At 36.9% G+C, this 18,224-nt stretch overlaps 1 protein-coding gene across 9 annotated transcripts in view; it reads right to left on the bottom strand.

Moving 5' to 3' along the window:
- LOC118277442 (KH domain-containing, RNA-binding, signal transduction-associated protein 2) overlaps nt 1-18,224 on the bottom strand; it is a 338,249-nt gene that overhangs the window by 9,751 nt on the left and 310,274 nt on the right. For 4 of the 9 annotated variants that reach the window (XM_050696224.1, XM_050696227.1, XM_035596233.2 and 1 more), the window contains 4 exons: nt 17,692-17,829; nt 13,355-13,451; nt 5,399-5,509; nt 2,160-2,319 (listed from right to left, as the gene is read on the bottom strand). In XM_050696224.1, coding sequence (XP_050552181.1) covers nt 2,160-2,319; nt 5,399-5,509; nt 13,355-13,451; nt 17,692-17,829 — 506 coding nt within the window. Of the gene's footprint in view, nt 1-2,012; nt 2,093-2,159; nt 2,320-5,394; nt 5,510-13,354; nt 13,452-17,691; nt 17,830-18,224 lie in introns of those variants that run through there. The other 5 variants (XM_050696225.1, XR_007705666.1, XR_007705665.1 and 2 more) reach the window with 5 other exon arrangements.

Genomic DNA, 18,224 nt, shown 5'->3' with positions numbered 1-18,224 from the left:
TATCCTGAGTTGTGGTCGCGTTTACAAACACATATTCACGTACAAATCCCAACCGTTTGTGGATAGCAAAATAGTTATTTAGTACTGGAATCGCGACATTGGGCGTGGCATAGCTTAGTATTCGGTTGTTCAGATAATGTGCCAATTAATTACTTTTTCATGTTGACTGTAACATATTTTATTAGTAAAGTTTAATCATATTTTTCCGACTTGATTATTGAAGTGAGCATCTCACGCTTCTGACTACTCGTCTACTCTTCTTACATACAAGTTCACATACACATGACACCCAGACCTGAAACAATAATTTGTGGATCACATAAAGAGTTGCTCCGTGCGGGAATCGAACCCGCTACACGATGCACGGCAGCTGTGCCCAGCCATCACACCAACCATACAAGGTAACCTTCCTCACCAAAGATTTCTAAAATATCATCAACACCTCTTTATTTTCCTTCGCGACATCCCTAGCGAGCATATACATACGAAGGTAAACGAAACGAGTTTACCAAATACACCGGTATCTACTCCCTATTGTACTTGCTAATTTTGGTCCGTCGGTATTTGGGGGACACCGGATTCCGACCAGCTGGACTTAGGAGCTTCTGAATGAGTACATGGTCTTGATTAACCGATATTATTGGTTTATTAGAAAGTGCGATTTGACAAACTAGAACCCGTAATATTAGTTTTTAACCTGACATGGTCACTTACACTATCATTAGACATTGCGAATATTCATGATACTGATACGGAATATCTACTATGTTTATTTATGTCATCATCAGTTCAACCGTGATCATGGCGCTTGCAACAGTGCCGAAATATCAACTCATCTCACTCAATGTTATGGCCAGGGTAATGAAGTATAATTATACCAAGTTTCAGATTAATAGGACCGGTAGTTTTTGCGTGATTCGTGATCATACAGACAGACAGACAATTAAAAAAAACACATTTTTGGGTTTGATATCTACCTAGTTAAACTATACTTTTTTATATTTTCAATGTACAGAATTAACAGTTTTAATATAATTTTGTATAGATTTAATGTGTCAAGAAAACATATATTGAAACTCTTCACTCGTCTAATAAACAAACTGTATTACTTTAAAGATTTATTTCCACAATACAAAGCTGCAATGTATCTTCATTTCGACACTGCTTTCCTTTGAAATTACTAAACTCGGATTCCACTGTCGTCGGCATTGTCGTCTCTTTGGCATTACCTAAGTGATTTACTGTTTTAAAATATTGATACTACTGTATTATCTCTGAATCTTATGAACCAGACCTGCGCGAAAGCGACGCGCCTAATAGAGCCATCAGACCACCACAGATGGGGCCCAGTAGGGCTGATGCCTGATCCGGAGCTGCGGACTACCTAGCGGGTTCGCCGGGGCTCCGGCTCGAAAAGCAGGAGTAGCAACGAGGTGGTTTTTAGTCAGTAAGAGTCTGACACTCCCTTTCGCCTCGAGAGAAGCCATTGGATGGTTAATTGTTGATGATTACTTCATAGTTGGATAGCCTTGTTCGACCTATGCGTAGTCAAACTGGACTTTGTTCTTCTCTACATAACATAATATTTTGAATTCTCCAGGTTTGGGCTAGCCAAACTGGATCAGAGAGTATTATAATAAGTTCAGGTTTATCAGAGAGTACTGTTGACTGATCTCTTCCTTTTAAGGACTGTCTGCTTTTACGGCACTCGGCAGATCGATTTTACCCGGGAGGAGTAGCAATTAATGTAATCTATTCTGTCATTAAGTGGTTTAGTTTTAGTTTGTGGAAGTTTTGGTCTTCAGGTGCGTTTTATTACTAGAGTAAGGTAGGTAGTAGGTGAATAGAAATACCCTTTTCTTTGGTACACGACCATATATGCAGTTTGCTCATTATACATACAATTGTACTTTTGTTTACACTGTAATCGTAATCTTTACTGTACATTGTACAGCGTACACACTGTCCACCATCAAACCGCCTAAACATTGAAATAACTATAAAATACTCACATTATGTCTACATCCCTTTCTGGAAGAGGCTCATATCCAGAAGTGGACTGGGATAGGTCGAGTAGTATGTCAGCTGCGGTCTATATAGAAAGGGAAACTGTTAATTTGTCACACCATGCTGGCAGCCCTATGTAGGTGTATACTCACTCGTGGGGCGCAGGCCACGTGGGCGCGTGTTTGTGGGTGGCAGCCCTAGCGCGAGCCAGTAGGGTCATCACGGCGCGTTTAGTCGGCGACATAGCGGCCCGAGTGCCTCCCAGCAGTGGTCGCTTGCGCGCCGTACTTGCAGCCCCCGGCCCAGCCGCACCTGACACATAATAAGTTGGTTTGACAACCCTATTGCAACGTCACTGTTTGGGCATTTGACATCGACACGTTTTACAAACTTTTCGTGACAGAGATGGAGCTATAGTATCATATGTCTATCTCTTTCTTCAATGAGATAATTTTAAGGTGGTAGGTACAAGATGGTAATCTTTTTCAAGTTTGTAAAATGTGTCGTTGTCTTCGGGGGCTGGGAGTAAAGATCTTAAGTACAACAACGCGAGAATATTCTTATGATCATTCTACATATTTTCAAATTCTTAAGACAATACAGAAACATGTTTTAGAAACAAACATTAACGTATCTTGAAAAAGTATACATAATAATTAGTACCTACTGGCCTTTTTGCACCGTGAATACTTTTATATTAATTATTTATGTTTATAATTTTTTAATTGGTGCAAATTAACTGTTTTTCTTTCTTTCTTTCTAAGGTTTTGCTTTTCCACACTTCACTCGTTATGAATATTCTTTTACTACTAATATTAGAAGATATTTTAGTTTTGAAAACCGTGTATTATTCGGAAAACGAAAACGTCTCATCCATATTTCTCAACCCAAATTATCTGACAACAATTACTAAACAGCCTAAGACAATATAAGCTAATTCAATTCCAATAGGCTAACTAACTAGCCAATCACAGTCGTCCGTATGACGTCACGGCTTATGAGTAATTACCCTGCGGTGGATCCAATACGTGCAGTCAGTCAGTCAGTCAGTCAGTGTCTTGTTTGTCTTAATATGGGTAAATTTAATTAGTATTATTGTACAATACCTGCATGTTGTATTGTATTGATAATGAGATTGACTGACGTTAATTAATTTATAGGTATATTATGAAGTAATATTATTGTAATCTGTTTTGATTTGGCGACGTACTCAGAGACATTTAATCATTTGGTAACGTCACGCCTTTTATCCGCCTAGGCAGAGGTGCACATTACGGTATGCAATACCACAGTACAATATACACCAACTTTTCACCATTTGTGGTATAAGTCCCATGTAATAGGGGATCAGCCTATTGCTATATGCGTTCTACTACTGAGGATTCCGTTTACTACTGACAAAAGCCCAGTAATACTTTGCCCGGTCCGGGAATCAAACCCGAGCCCCTTCTCCGGCCACTCGACCAACGAGGTAGTCACAAATGCAGTCAGTAAACAAGACTTCATTAAAAAAAACAATTGCCAATCCACGTCATCCAAAAACAAAGGCCAATTCCAACAAATCCGTAGTTAAAACCTTTATCTTCATGAAAACAAACAATTAAGTTTAATGTTAGTCATAAAGTGCAACTGAGCATTGTTATAAAACGCAACTAAATGACGTCTAGACGAATCGTTCAAGTTCGCTCAATTTACGAGGCCCCTGCGTGCCGTGCAAGTCTTGAGAAATGAGCGATTTCGAGAGATATAATATGTAAGTTGTCTACCTATCTATGTTTGATTAGTAATAACCGCATTTGACTTATTGATTGCACGGTAGACGCGTTGGTTGGGCAACAGGCTGTCATACAACCTGCAGCAGGTTCACAAATTGTTGTTTCGGGTTTGGGTGTCATGTGTATGTGAACTTGTATGTTTGTTAACGCAGCCACGACACAGGAGAAAATCCTAATGTAGGGCATTTTTTAAAAAGAGATGAATGAATGGAAAAATGCTTAACTAGAGCTAAAAGCTTTTGAGTCACAGCGCACTTCATCATGAGCAGCATGCGCAGGCGTCGCCGCGTACGTACGCGTATATACGTGAGTAAACCATGATTTTTAGTTAATTTAGTATATCTCACGAAACTTATATCAAAATAAAAATTCTATTAAAATCTCCATCACACTAGACTTGCACCAGTCACCAACCCTTCCGATGTCGTTTAAACTTTACAATATTCAACGGTATATTCCGAAACGGTATTCAATTAAGGGATGCTGGTCTCAGACGTTTCAATTAAATCCCTGTCTTTGTACCAAGTGGTCTTAAGCAATTAGCTTAGTTTTTAGATGAAAACAAATACGGAAACTGAGCTTTGTTGTGGCTATCTCTGTATTCCGAGCTGAGCTTAATTGGTTTTCGGAAATTTGAGCTTTAATTTGGATACGTTGTGTGTGGTTTTTGCGAATCAAAGTGATTTTCGCGTTTGGGTGAGCTAACGTCGACGTTTTGAATGTTTTGTTAGACGTATGAATGGGTGGGTTGTTATGTCAAGGATTTGCGCTGTTTTCGTACGAGGGGAACTTCAGATGATCTTGAGGTTAAGTAGCGTATGAATTTGAGGATTACGGTTTTAATATCTTCGGTTTATAAGGGTTTTTCCTCCATATTTGTTGCTGATCACAAACAATCGTTTTCTCCTTTTGTTATAAAGAAAATAAAAGGGCGCTTAAGAACTTTCTCCAGCTTTTGAATTCAACAATAACATCTCAGAATATCAACCCAAATAAATTATTCAAACGAGTAACTAACGAGATGAAATTTGAAATTCATACTAAGCATTGTTATTTTATTAATTAGAAACAAAGGCGTTTAAGTTTCAAAGCAAAGATGCTTAAATTATAGTCAACTCGTAGATCTTAGCATTTCTCTTTACAATGGAAATTCTGGAATAATATTTGGCAATTCATAAATACTAAGATTTTTAAATCTAACCGTGCTTGAGACTTGGTTAAGTGCTTTGAAATTAGTTAAGTTTTTAATCAAAAAACTTTATTCGATTTCTGCTAAGATTTGTAGTCACAAATGTGCTTAGTTTGTTTATTGGAAGTCGTAAATCGTAAGCTCGATAGCGCATAGTTTCAAAGGACCCTCGAGAAAATTATTTTAGAAACAAAAAACAACATTTAAACTAACGTAAATAATAAATCGACTAGCATTCTTTATGAAGCTCTCAGTTTTAAAGCCCTCTAACAAAATGGGCTTAATTTTGGATATGAATTACCAAAATATGCTTAGTATTTATTTTTGTCGAAATTAAATTTAAGAATCAATATTTATGTTTTAGGTTTAGGTTTTTTTTTTTGGTGCTTGCTTAGTCTGGGAGCTGGATAAAGTGCGACGTACCGACCTTGAGTCGCCAGCGCATGCACGGCGGCCGGCTTGACGCCGCGCAGCGCCGGGTGGGCGTGCAGCACGCCGCCCAGCACCGGGCTGCTCAGCCCCAGGATATCGCCTCCACCTGGTTAGTTTACGTTAGTGAGCTTAGTTTTTACTGAACTTGCTTTTCGTAAGTAACTCGCGCACTCAGAGTCATTTAATTATTACTTAACCCAGTCCTTAGCAATTGTTTTCCATACAAAATCGTTACTAAAGAATAGTTTAAGTAAGGATTAAATGACTCTGAGTGTGGCAGTTAGTGGTTTAGTTTTTGTTATAGTTAAAATGCCTCTGAATGACGATAAACAAATTAGTTGCTTTTTTAAAACGTTGCTCCACTCTAGGATTTTCTCCTGTGTCGTGGGTGCGTTTACAAACATACAAGTTCACACATGACACCCGGACCCGAAACAACAATTTGTGGATCACACAAAGAGTTGCTCCGTGCGGGAATCGAACCCGCTATACGTTGCGCGGCAGTCGGTTACCCAGCCACCGCGCCAACCGTGCAGTCAAGTTAGATTGAAGTTTATACCTAGATGTCATTATCGTTTATCTTTACATCAATACCTACATAGGTGACTGTTTATAGTCTACTTTAAAGAGATGTGAAATACGAACAAAATTATGCTATGCCCTAAAAGGTCCATATTGTTCCTAATATAATGTTTTAACTTTACATCACCTGTTTAATATATGGAATGCAAATAAACAATTGAGTATTGAGTATTCATTAGCTTACATGAATGTAGTTTACCCAAGCGTGTAATATTTTTTGCATGAACAAATTAAATGATACGATAAGCTCATTAATTCGTTTTCCTGTAAATTAACAGATACCAATTGTTCTCTGATAAATTAAAAAGTATGAGTTTCGAATGCAGCCCATACAGAATAATAAAATACAGAAACATTTCGAAAGCACGTTTTTTTTTTAAAATATGCATAATTAAATGCATATTTTTCATGTTTTAACTTAATATTCTCACTTCCGCACGAAGCTTTCTTGTGATCGGACGTTTTACTAATATTTGCTATATTTAACTAAGCGCTTATCGCGTATTTTGTTCACGCGCGGGCCAACCGGTTTCTCCGGTCGGGCCTGCAGCTGTTGCTTTGTGCATATGAGTGAATTGAATTTCACCCACACATTGTCGAGTGCTGATGAGTTAGAAGACGGTACAAATATGGAACTTGAGGACAATACACAACAAGGTGAATCGGAGTTGATAAGAAGGAAAAGGACAAGAGATGAAAACTCTTCAGAAGAAGGATGGAACGTAGTTAATAGAGGACGAAGCAAACTCATATGTAATAGGGAACAACAAGTTGAGAATAGAAGAGAAGAAATGATACAAGTATATGTGACGTGTAAAGAACCTTTGCCGAAACAATTCGCTTTAGCACGACTATTTAAGACACACAACATTGCTAGTGACAAGATCTATAAGATTAAATACGTACATCGGAATAAAATGTTAGTTACCTTTGATAATGATATCGGCGCAGAGGAATTCATAAACTGTTCGGTGTTTACCGACATGGGTTGGTCTTGTCAAAAAACATCGGAAGTAGGTGTATCGTATGGACTTATTAGAGGAATGGAACTGGATATCTCTGATGAGGATCTTAAAAGTAATTTATCAAGCAGTGCTGAAATTATATCGGTCAAGAGGTTAAATAAACGTTGCTCGGATGACCCTGAGGGTAACGGCTGGACTCCGAGTGAAACCATTCGGCTAGGATTCAAAGGTCCTTCTTTGCCACCTTATGTCTATATTTACAGCTTGAGGATCCCAGTGGAGCGGTTTGTATTCCCAGTTACCCAATGTGCTAACTGCTGGAAATTCGGCCATTTAAAGATAAGTTGCCCATCCAAACAACCTGTTTGTCCCAAGTGCTCACAAAAACACCATAACTGTACAGCCACATCATTCACGTGTGTGAATTGCTCGGGTGATCATATGGCGCTTGATAAAGCATGCCCAATATTTAAGAAGGAAAAGAAGATACGAGATATTATGTCACAGTTTAACTGCACCTATAGGAAGGCGCTGACCATGTACGTTCCTCCTTCCCCTGTCCAAGCTCCTAGAGTGGTTGCTAATCCTATCTCCGAAGATGGGCCGACTTATGCAGAGATTACAAAAACCACTCCACTTCCAGTGCATGGAAATGACGACACAGCTTATGAAATGGACTGCCCAGACACAGCGACAACAAATATACTACCTAAGCCCAAACGGAATTTGAAGAAGCCGCGCCGACCAATGACTCCCACGCCTACAAAGGACATACCATGGCATCATAACCCCGAATCTTCAGATTCCTCAGAAAACCCGGACGTACCATTAGTAACTAGGAACAAACATTCAGATTAATCTTTAAATCATCTAAGTTTTTGGCATTTGATTAGTAAAATAAGAAATATTATAAAAAGCAAAGAATCACTTCAGATTAAAATCCAGCAATCAATTTCCATATTCACAGAGTGGCTGAAACAAAAAATTGTAAGTAGCTTTTCTATTGACTCGATATTTAATTTAATCGTAGGAAATGGCTAATGATAATAATTTTACGAACTTAAATATAATACAATGGAATTGCCAAAGTATACGGCCCAAATACCATTCACTTGAATTGTACCTAAGTCAAGAAAAAATACACATTGCCGTGTTGAGCGAGACCTGGTTGGAACCCGAGAGTTCTTTTAGAATCAGCAAATATAATACGTACAGGTTAGACAGAGAAGATGGTTACGGCGGTGTCGCCATTATGACCCATCGCTCTGTTAAGTCTATTGTTTGTACAACACAAAGTCGTAATCCTGGTATAGAATTATTACATATTAAGATTCTAAATTGTCAGCATATTGAGAACATAATTTCCATTTATTGCCCGTCGACGGTACACACCACGCAATGCGATTGGGACACAATCTTTTCTATTGGTAATAGTAAAACTCTTATCTTAGGGGATTTTAACGCTCACCACTCTAATTGGTCTCGAAGAACTGATCGACGCGGCTCAGAAATATTTGACTCCATGTTGGATTATAATTTCATTCATTTAAACGATGGTAGCTTCACGAGAATCAGGATGGTTGATGGTGTTCTCCAGCAATCTAGTCCTGATATCTCATTTGTTTCTGTAGATTTGTCCTTGTTATTTACGTGGAAATCAACAAACGAATCACTCGGCAGTGATCACTTAATAATTAAATTGAACTGCTTGCTTAATACAAGCCGTGATTATCAAACGAAAAGAAATTTTAAAAAATCTGATTGGACTTCGTATACTACATTTATAGATAATGAATTACAAAACTACATAATTTCCCAAGATCCTCAGAGTTCATATGACCAATTATATAATTTAATACAAAAAGCCGCGGACAAGTATATTCCAAATATAAGAATCCCTCAAAACATAAGTAACTCATTCAAGCCAAAACCATATTGGTCTTCAGAATTGTCCAGGGCTGTTGCGGAGCGGCGTTTGGCTCTTGTGAATCTGAGAAGGTGTCCCTCTTCAAATAATTTAGATATTCTAAAAGAGAAAATAAGCACTGCTCAAAGGCTTATTCGTATAGCTCGGTGCAAATCTTTTCAGCAGTTTTGTACATCTATAGACGAGACCTCTTCAGCATCCGAAATGTGGCGTAAGATGAGGTGGCTAAAAGGCCGGCAAGTCCCTAACACCAGTGTAGATAAAGAAAAAGCCGAGCGTCTGCTTAAAGATCTCACTCCAGATTTTGTTGTCCTTCGCAGCCTGCCTTTTATTCCAATAATGCCCTGTTAGAGTCTCCAATCTCAATGCCAGAATTAGTCAACTGCATTAAGACTACTGACACAGCCCCTGGGTCAGATCAAATTTCCTTCTCCATGATTAAACACCTCCCGCCTTCCGGCAAACAAATGTTACTTCAAATATATAATCAATGTTTTTCTGTAGGTTTTGTTCCCCAACAATGGCGTCAAATTAAAGTAGTCCCAATACCAAAACATAGTTCATCTTCATCTTTTCGCCCTATCTCCTTGATATCATGTATCTGTAAAATTCTTCACGCCATTTTGGCTAAGCGTATAGAATGGTTCTTTGAAAAGCAGTGTCTTTTCCCTGAGGACATGGTAGGTTTTCGTAAAGCACGATCTTGTCTCGATAATCTTTCGCGATTGGTTTCTGAAATTCAACTAGGGTTCTCAAAAAATTGCGTGACAGCGGCATGCTTTATAGACATTGAAAGCGCTTATAATAATGTTGATATTCCTTGCCTGTTACGCATATTAGATCAGTTTGGGGTTGGATCAAAAGTCTGTAGTTACTTGTGGTCCTTCTTATCAAATAGGCATCTGCAAGTGGTTACGTATAATTGTGAGATTGTTAGATCTACTGGCCGCGGGTTAGCCCAAGGAGATCCGTTGGCTCCACTTCTATTTAATATTCTTACATTACATATATGTCAAAATATTACCCAGGTTAATATCTCTCAATATGCTGATGATTTTGTGTTGTATTCAACCAAAAGTAATTTAGATTTAGCATTTGAAGAGCTCAGGTCTGCTTTACGATACACTAAAATGTTAATTGAAAAATTAGGTTTAACGATGTCTTCAAGTAAAACTAAGATTTGTGTTTTTAAAAAAGGATGCTTTAGAAGATTAATTAATTTCGATTTTGACGGCACTTCGATTGATGTTGTCAATAATGTAAAATATCTAGGTCTCTGGCTGGATAGCTCATTAAGATGGGGTAAGCATATTAATGAAACCTCACAGAAAGTCATAAAGTACATTAATTTACTTAAAATTTTATCAGGTCCGGGATGGGGAGTCCATCAAAAACATTTAAGACGTTTGTATATTTCCATAATTCGTAGTAGAATTGATTATGCCAGTTTTTTATTTGATAACAGCTGCAATTCTAAATTAATTAAATTAGACCGAATACAAAATCAGGCGCTACGCGTTATCTCGGATTTATACGGAGCACCCCAATACATGTAATGGAAAACGAGTTATGTCTACCACCACTTCATATTCGTCGTAGATACCTAGCCAGCAAATTCATTTTAAAATCAAAATCTCTTGTTAACAATAAAACCTTACAATCACTAGAAAATCTTTCACTATTCACAGGTTCCAACTATTGGCAACACAAAAAGTTGCCGTTACTTATTGACATTCTTTCACAGTATAACTCTACTCCTATACACTCTAGTACTCAACTTGGAATGTTTTCCCTCGATAAGTGGATTAGTAGCATAGATTTGTCCCATATAATCAGTGATAAAATTCCTAGTATATCTAAAGCTAAACGTCATTACAGTATTATACAGCTAAAACAATTATGTACTTCATATATACAAGAACAGTATCCAGATTATCATACAATTTTTACTGACGGTTCCAAAGATAAAGATTTGGGAGGCGCAGCCTTTTTGGATCCGATTCTAATAAGTCATATGAAGATTAAGATTGATTCAGATATTTCTATTATGCATATTGAACTGATTGCTATATTGGAAGCCTTATCCTATATTCTATCAGTCAGCGGTGATAAATTTGTGATTCTGACAGACTCCAAAAGTTCGCTGCAACATTTGGCTCGAAACACTTCTCACGTGCGAGGTATTCCGACAGCCTACGCCATATATGAATTAATCTTAAAACTTCAATCTAATTCCAAAATGGTACGTCTCCAATGGATTCCGTCACATGTTCAATATGAAGAAAATGATGTGGTAGATATGCTCGCCAAACAAGCGTGTGTTGATGGTGTTCCCATGAATATTACCCCACTGTTTTCGGACTATTTTGGAAGAGCAAAAAATAAGTGTTTCGATCTTTGGCAGGAGTATTTTGATGAAAGATCAAAAGAAAAGGGGATCTGGTATCGAACTATACAGCCAGAGATTTCTCGGGTTCCGTGGATTGACTGCGACCTTAATAAAAATTTAATGACTATCGCCTTAAGACTCCGTTCCGGACATATTCCATCAAATAAGTTTAATTATTTAATGAAAAAAGTTCCGTCACCATGCTGTGATTCATGTGGAGTGGTTGATGATGTCCTTCATATTTTGATGGAATGTGCCCGGAATGAAAATACTAGGGTTAGTATTTTTGGTCCGCAAAGAGTGAATGACATTGGCCTTTGTAACTCCATGCTTGCTTTTCCAGTGTCCGATAAAGCACAACACTTGTACAAATTAGTGATAAGTAGATCGTAAGTTAGTAATAAGTAACCAAACTTTGTTTTTCCTGCACTGGGCGATATGGTCGCCAAGCGACAAAGCCCTTTAAATAAATAAAAAAAAAAAAAAAAAAAATTTCGAAAGCATTACATACGTTACTCTGTTACTGTTAAAAACAAAAGACAAAAGAAAAGAGAACGAAACAACAGCTTTAAAATAACGTTGTTTATTTTTTACAGCGAGAAAAGTTTCAGAATAAAATATCGGAAACCCCTTATTTAACCTTTCTTGTGTTCGAATATACGCTATATTTTCCGAGCTTAGTTCTGGAGCGGTACTTTGTGCTTAGTTTTTGAACTGTGCTTAAGTTTGGAAAGTATCGTTGCAACTAATGATCAGTAGTTGAAAAGTTTCTTGTGAATTGTTTAAAAGTTAATGGACCGTTGTTTAGTAAGTATACCGTCGAGTTTGGTAGACCGTGGAGAACTTCACTAGTCTTCGCGTTGAATCTTGGCTAACTACACTTGAAGTCATTAGGATACTGTGAAAATTAATTCTAATTTGTTAAGCTCAGACTTTCCTCAGAGACTTTTTGTCGAAATAACTTTGAAAAGAATTTATTTAATGGCTTTTGTAAATAATCTTGGTAAGTGTCAAGGGAATTTTCTTACAAGTATTTTTGCTGAGAAACTGTCAGAGTCAATATAGATTTAGGGACACTAATGGCTTTTTTCAACACAATGATGAGGACTTGATATCCTCGCGTTGCTGTTGAAACGTATATAGGTTTAGCTCTAAAAGATTACTAATATATTGAAAGATTTTATTACTTAACTTACGTAAGCATAATATTGCACATATGGTTAGAATCAGTACTAACGTAATAAACCGTTGTGAAACACAAATCTCAAATCGAATATTTTCTTTAAAGTAAACGTGATTTCTATTTGTTTGGTCTCAATCAATTAAAATTTTCTGTAAAAAAATATAAATTTGAGTGTGACATACTAAATTAATTATTATGTTATTGCTCCAGTAGCATAGTTATTGCTACAATAGCGCGATAATCGCGGCGTCGTCGTGTGCCGCGGAATGCGTTTTCAGTATTTTGCGTAATTCAGCATGACTTGAAACTAGTCGAGGTCCTCGTCAAACAGTTACGTAAGTAAGCCGATAACATAATAATTAATGCGAGTGTGTTTAATTTGTTTTTCTTCCATGACACATTTAAAGAATGTTAGGAAGTTGGACAGTAAGTCAACTCGTTTTCCTTTGATCAGTAACAGCTACTAGTTTTATTATTGTATCAAGTTTCTATGACGGATTATAAATCGAAGTCAAGATCTTGATTCGTGAATCTAATTCCGATCGATCGACATTGATATTGTGAAATTTTGTACTCTTGAGTTGCAACACTAGCGCCCATTGCATCCGTATTGCGTGAATATTAAATGCACTGAATGGTATTGACTATATATTTGGTTTAATATACCGTACTCTGAATGTTATTTTAACAGCTACAATTAGGGTCGTATAATATTGACAATGAATAATTAATTATTGAGATTTCATTGGATTAAAATTGCACTGACATTGAGATTGGTTTTAAGAATAGTCTGGTATTACATATTTTGTTTTTGTAAAATCCTCTTTTGAAACTAAAGAACTGATCCCTTGCGAGGTTCAATAGCGTGAACTAGAACTAAAATACAATTGTACATTTGAACTTACCAAGTATAGAGTTTTGTGTGAGCAGGTGATGAGTGGGGGCTTGTTGCAGCACCCCCCCTCCCACCAGCACGCCGTGTCCCGTGTGCCCGGCTGCCAGCTGTGGACAAATTTATCAGGATTAATGTGGAAACTACAATTGTTAGTATTTGTTCTAATTGTACCTAAGTGGCTAGGTAATTAAGTCATTATAATTATCTGTTTTCTAATCACACTAATATTGTAAATGTGAATGTTTGTGTGTTTGGATGTTTGGAAGTTTGTCTGTCAATCACGTTGAAACTACTGAACGGATTTCAATGAAATTTGGTATACAAACAGGGTAAGACTGGGGTGATAAAATACTTTTTATTCTATGGGAACGAGGCGATGCCTCTGGCAGAAACTAGTTGTATTTAATTTTATAGCTATTTATCATAACTTCGATTGTCGGATTGAAACAATTTGATTATAATATAAGTAATATAATACATAATTGAGTTATCTGTAGATGAATATTCATTAGTTCGTATGCCAAAATATGTTGGGTGTCATGTGCATGTGAACTTTTATGTTTGTAAACGTACCCACAACACAGGAAATAATCCTAGTGTGAGGCAAAGTTTATTAAAAAAACTGTATACTAACGTGGAAATATCGGATAAAACAACGTAAAACTAAAAACTCAATATAGCCTAATAGCCCGGTCAAATTAGACATTCGGTGCTACATAAATTCGCAACAAGCTGAATTTCGGTACAATTGTTCAAAACACGATTATAAACAATAGCTGAAAGTTCCCCATCATTCCCGTGTGTGGAAAAAAATTTATTCACGGTCAAATGTCAAAAAAATGAGTTTTTCGCGATTTTGAGCAAAACGGTAAGTTTTATCAGAAAAATACCTGACTATAAAAATTGTAGATCATTAAATTATCTAAAAAAAATATACCAATACTTTTTTTCTCACGAGACACCGTTTCGGAGATATCGCAGTGTAAAAAGTTGTAACAGTTGCAATTGTCATAAAATGCACACGTTTCCACGCCACCTATGAGGTAGTATACTTAGCGCGTTTTTTAGGGTTCCGTAGCCAAATGGCAAAAAACGGTACCCTTATAGATTCATCATGTCTGTCTGACCGTCCGTCCGTCCGTATGTCACAGCCATTTATTTCCGAAACTGTTGGGTGTACATAGTTGAAACTCTGTAGGTTGATGTATTTCGATAACCGCTATTCGAATTTTGAATAAAAATTCATAAATTTAAAAATTAAAGGGGGCACTCCATACATGGAACTGATTCAAAAAAAAATTTTTTCAGCTAACATATCCGTTATCGGTGTCTATGGATAAGTCTTCAAAAAGACATTAAGGTTCCTAAAACCATTTTTCGTCGAAATCAACCGTTTGAAAGTTAGACGCTTCCAAAGTGGAAAAATTAGTGTCGGGGTGACACTCATTTTTCCACTTTGGAACAATGAAGAAAAAAGTATTGATATATTTTTTATAGATAATTTAATGATCTACAATTTTAGTCTGAGGTATTTTTCTGATAAAACTTACCGTTTTGCTGAAAATCGCGAAAAACTCATTTTTTTGACATTTGACCTTGACTAATTTTTTTTCCACACACGGGAATGATGGGGAACTTTCAGCTATTATTTATAATCGTGTTTTGAACAATTGTACCAAAATTCAGCTTGTTGCGAATTTATGTAATTTCACCTAATTTTTGGTCTAATTTGACCGGACTATAACACACGCCACCCAATATTTAACCAAACCGTCCAAATTATACGTAACAGAATAGAAGAGTCCAATTTTTTCACACACACTTTTGTGCCCTGAAAAAAGTGACTAAAAAGGCCTTTTATTCAGCCAAAAATCCGATTCCACTGAAACAGTAGTCGCCCAATACAGCTTTGGCCTCTATGACATCCCGCTCTGAATAAATACGGTGACCACTACTGAATTTCAGGTCCGTGACTGTCTTTCAGCCACGTAAAAATTCATCGTGAAAATTGGGACTGAATTTTTTTTTTTGGATACGGAATCTGAAAAAGGTTTCAGGTATTCAGGCGACAGCTCTTGTTGAGTCTGTTTGAGTGGACGACAAGTAATTGCGTATTGGTCAAAGAATTTTGGGATTTTTTCAAAAATTGTAGTTTCGGTTATCGGTGCTTTGGTAAATTGCTTAGCAGGTTTTGCATAGTGACTGGAAACTGTTTGTCGAGATGAATGTTCGTCTGTTTGTTTATTTAAAGGTATATAGAATTTAGTTTATCATTTTGCTAAACGATTAATAATAATTATACGATTATACGCCATTAATAGGATGTTAAAAATATTTGTTTCATTATTATAGCTACTGATCATTAATTGGGTTTCAAAAATACATTTTTATAAAATATCAAAATTAAAATCACTAAATCAATGAACAAGTCAAAATAAAATAGTGTACGTTGACGCTACGACGTAGCATGCTTACTGCTACGCCGTAGCAAACCGCTACGAAGACGTAGTCAGCGCCTCGACGACTTTTGTCTTCATCATGGTTATCAATACTTTTGAAATTTTGAGCGTTATTATGTTCAAATATTAGAGTGCTTTTCCACCAGAGATGTGCTATGTAGCTTTGCTAAGAAGATGTAATAGCTAAGCTGTGAAACTTTGTGGCCGTTTCCACAGATACTAAGCTATGTGCAGCTTGAGTTGGTAATGTAACCTTATATAGCTGAGTCCGTTTCCACCAGTCCTAAGCTATGTGTACTAATATATGATTGGTGGAAGCCAAACGCATCCACAGCAACGTAGCATAGCACATCTATGGCGGAAAAGCACCCTAACACTCCCACCCACAAACTGACCGTGGCAAGTATACTTTAACCGAATTTAATCAACACCAGTCTACCAGGCAGTAACTTACACGCGAGTTCAAAAACACCATAAATGTCCGTATACATGCATATACCATAAAAACTTTTGTTATGCTGTGTTTCCCCATGTATTCTCGCCATAAAACTTGATCAAATATTGTTCAGTACTGTAATGAAGCAAAGTTTTAATGATACGATCTTTGAAGACTTATTTTGTTTTGGTAAACCGCAAATTAGAAGATGAGTTTATTGCGAAAATGGACTCTAAAGCTATGACGATAAGGCGCTTGATTGTATTGTTATGTCAAAGGGTTGTGGAGTTTATTTTAGGGAGGTTATTATGTAATAATTTAATGATTATGATATAATATCACCATTTCATGTGTATGAGGGATATAAGGTCTATTATCCCCAGAAAAGTGCCTCGTTGGTCGAGTGGTCGCAAACATGACTGCTGGACAAGGGATCTTGGGTTCGATTCCCGTATCAGGCTAAGTATAACTGGGCTTATTTCGGTTTTTCGAAAATTTCTCAGTAGTAAGTAGCACGAAGTCTGGATTTATGCCCAATATAATATAGGCTTATCTCCTATTATATTCTCCAGCTCGAAAAACAGGAATAGGAACGGGGTGGTTTTTAGTTAGTAAGAGATTGACACTCCCTCTCGCCTCACCCAAGGCGTGAGAAGTAACCAGAAGATAAAAAAAAACTGATGCAAAACACCCCATTATAATAACATTATACCCATCTTTCCATAACAATGCAACTTATAATTTTACATCAAAGTCCGAATCTATCTACTCCCCCAGGAATAACAAGCGCAAAGTTGCTCCATTCTATCGCTACGTGCATAAGTGACGGACTTAACTTAGTTAGTGAGAGATTTGCTTCGAACTTGGAACTTTCTAGCACTCTAGTTGACCGATAAACTATAGAGCATTACGGACTATGTGCCTAGGAATTTGGACCTTAAAGACTTAGTGGGAATTGCGAAAGTGTACCTATATATTATGGGGTTAGAGTTTAGAATGTGTTTTAGGTAATATGTGTCTTGAGTTTCGTTTAGTTTAGTTAATTAATTTTCGAAGGAAGCTAGTGATTTTAGATTTTTTAATGGTTTTGTGTAAACCTAGAGTTTTGTTGATTAGGAATTCACCGTTCGTTATCGGAGTCGTACTAGCTCCAAGATCTGTTATCAAAAAAGACCTTACGGGGACTTAAAACAGTTCATATTGTCTTCAACTCTTCAATATGATAATCAATGTCTTATATTTAATATAATTTCCTCATTCGAAAGATGCCTGTTAGTTCGCATTGTATACGGTAAATATGTTTCGAACTTTTTTTTCGCTGTTACCAGATATCTTGCACACATATTGTGTTTGAGTAAAAAATATGTATTTGATTTGATTTGAACTAAATAATCCGATCTGTCTTTAATGAATAACCATTTTTACTGTTAATTTAATTTAATTTCCCCTCACCTGATGATGTGCAGCAGACAGATGATCAGGAGCTGGTGTCGGTGCTGGCGGCGAGAAGTCCCGAGTGTTGGTGCCGTGGTTGATGGCAATGCCACCAGGCAGAGACGCCGGCGCTGGAGATGGTGGCACTCCGGAGAGCTGGTGGTGGAAAAATGGGTAAAGTGATTTTGAAGCAATATTTTTTATATTAATGAGTTACATAACATTACGCCTTTTAACGTCAAATCTGTTACACTGTTAAGTTGTATTTTGGGGATTTTTATTTATTTATTCCACTGCCACACAGGTAAGATTATTATAAACTAAGCCCCGCAAAACCGATGCAGTAGTTTGACTGTGGGGTCGCTGAGTCTCTAAACAAATATATTTAGGTACCATATCCTAAGGTGTTGTAACTTACACTTTTATGTATATTTAACATTTCTAAATAACTCGTGACAAGTGGGTGTTACTGTGACAACTACAATATTTATGGCGTTTTTCCATCTTCACTTAATAATATTGTTCACTATAAAACCATAAAATAATAATGC

Source organism: Spodoptera frugiperda, chromosome 10 (genome assembly GCF_023101765.2).
Source record: "Spodoptera frugiperda isolate SF20-4 chromosome 10, AGI-APGP_CSIRO_Sfru_2.0, whole genome shotgun sequence".
Lineage (NCBI taxonomy): Eukaryota > Metazoa > Arthropoda > Insecta > Lepidoptera > Noctuidae > Spodoptera > Spodoptera frugiperda.
The sequence above is the reverse complement of the archived record's forward strand: the minus strand, read 5'-3'. Positions and strand labels throughout refer to the sequence as shown.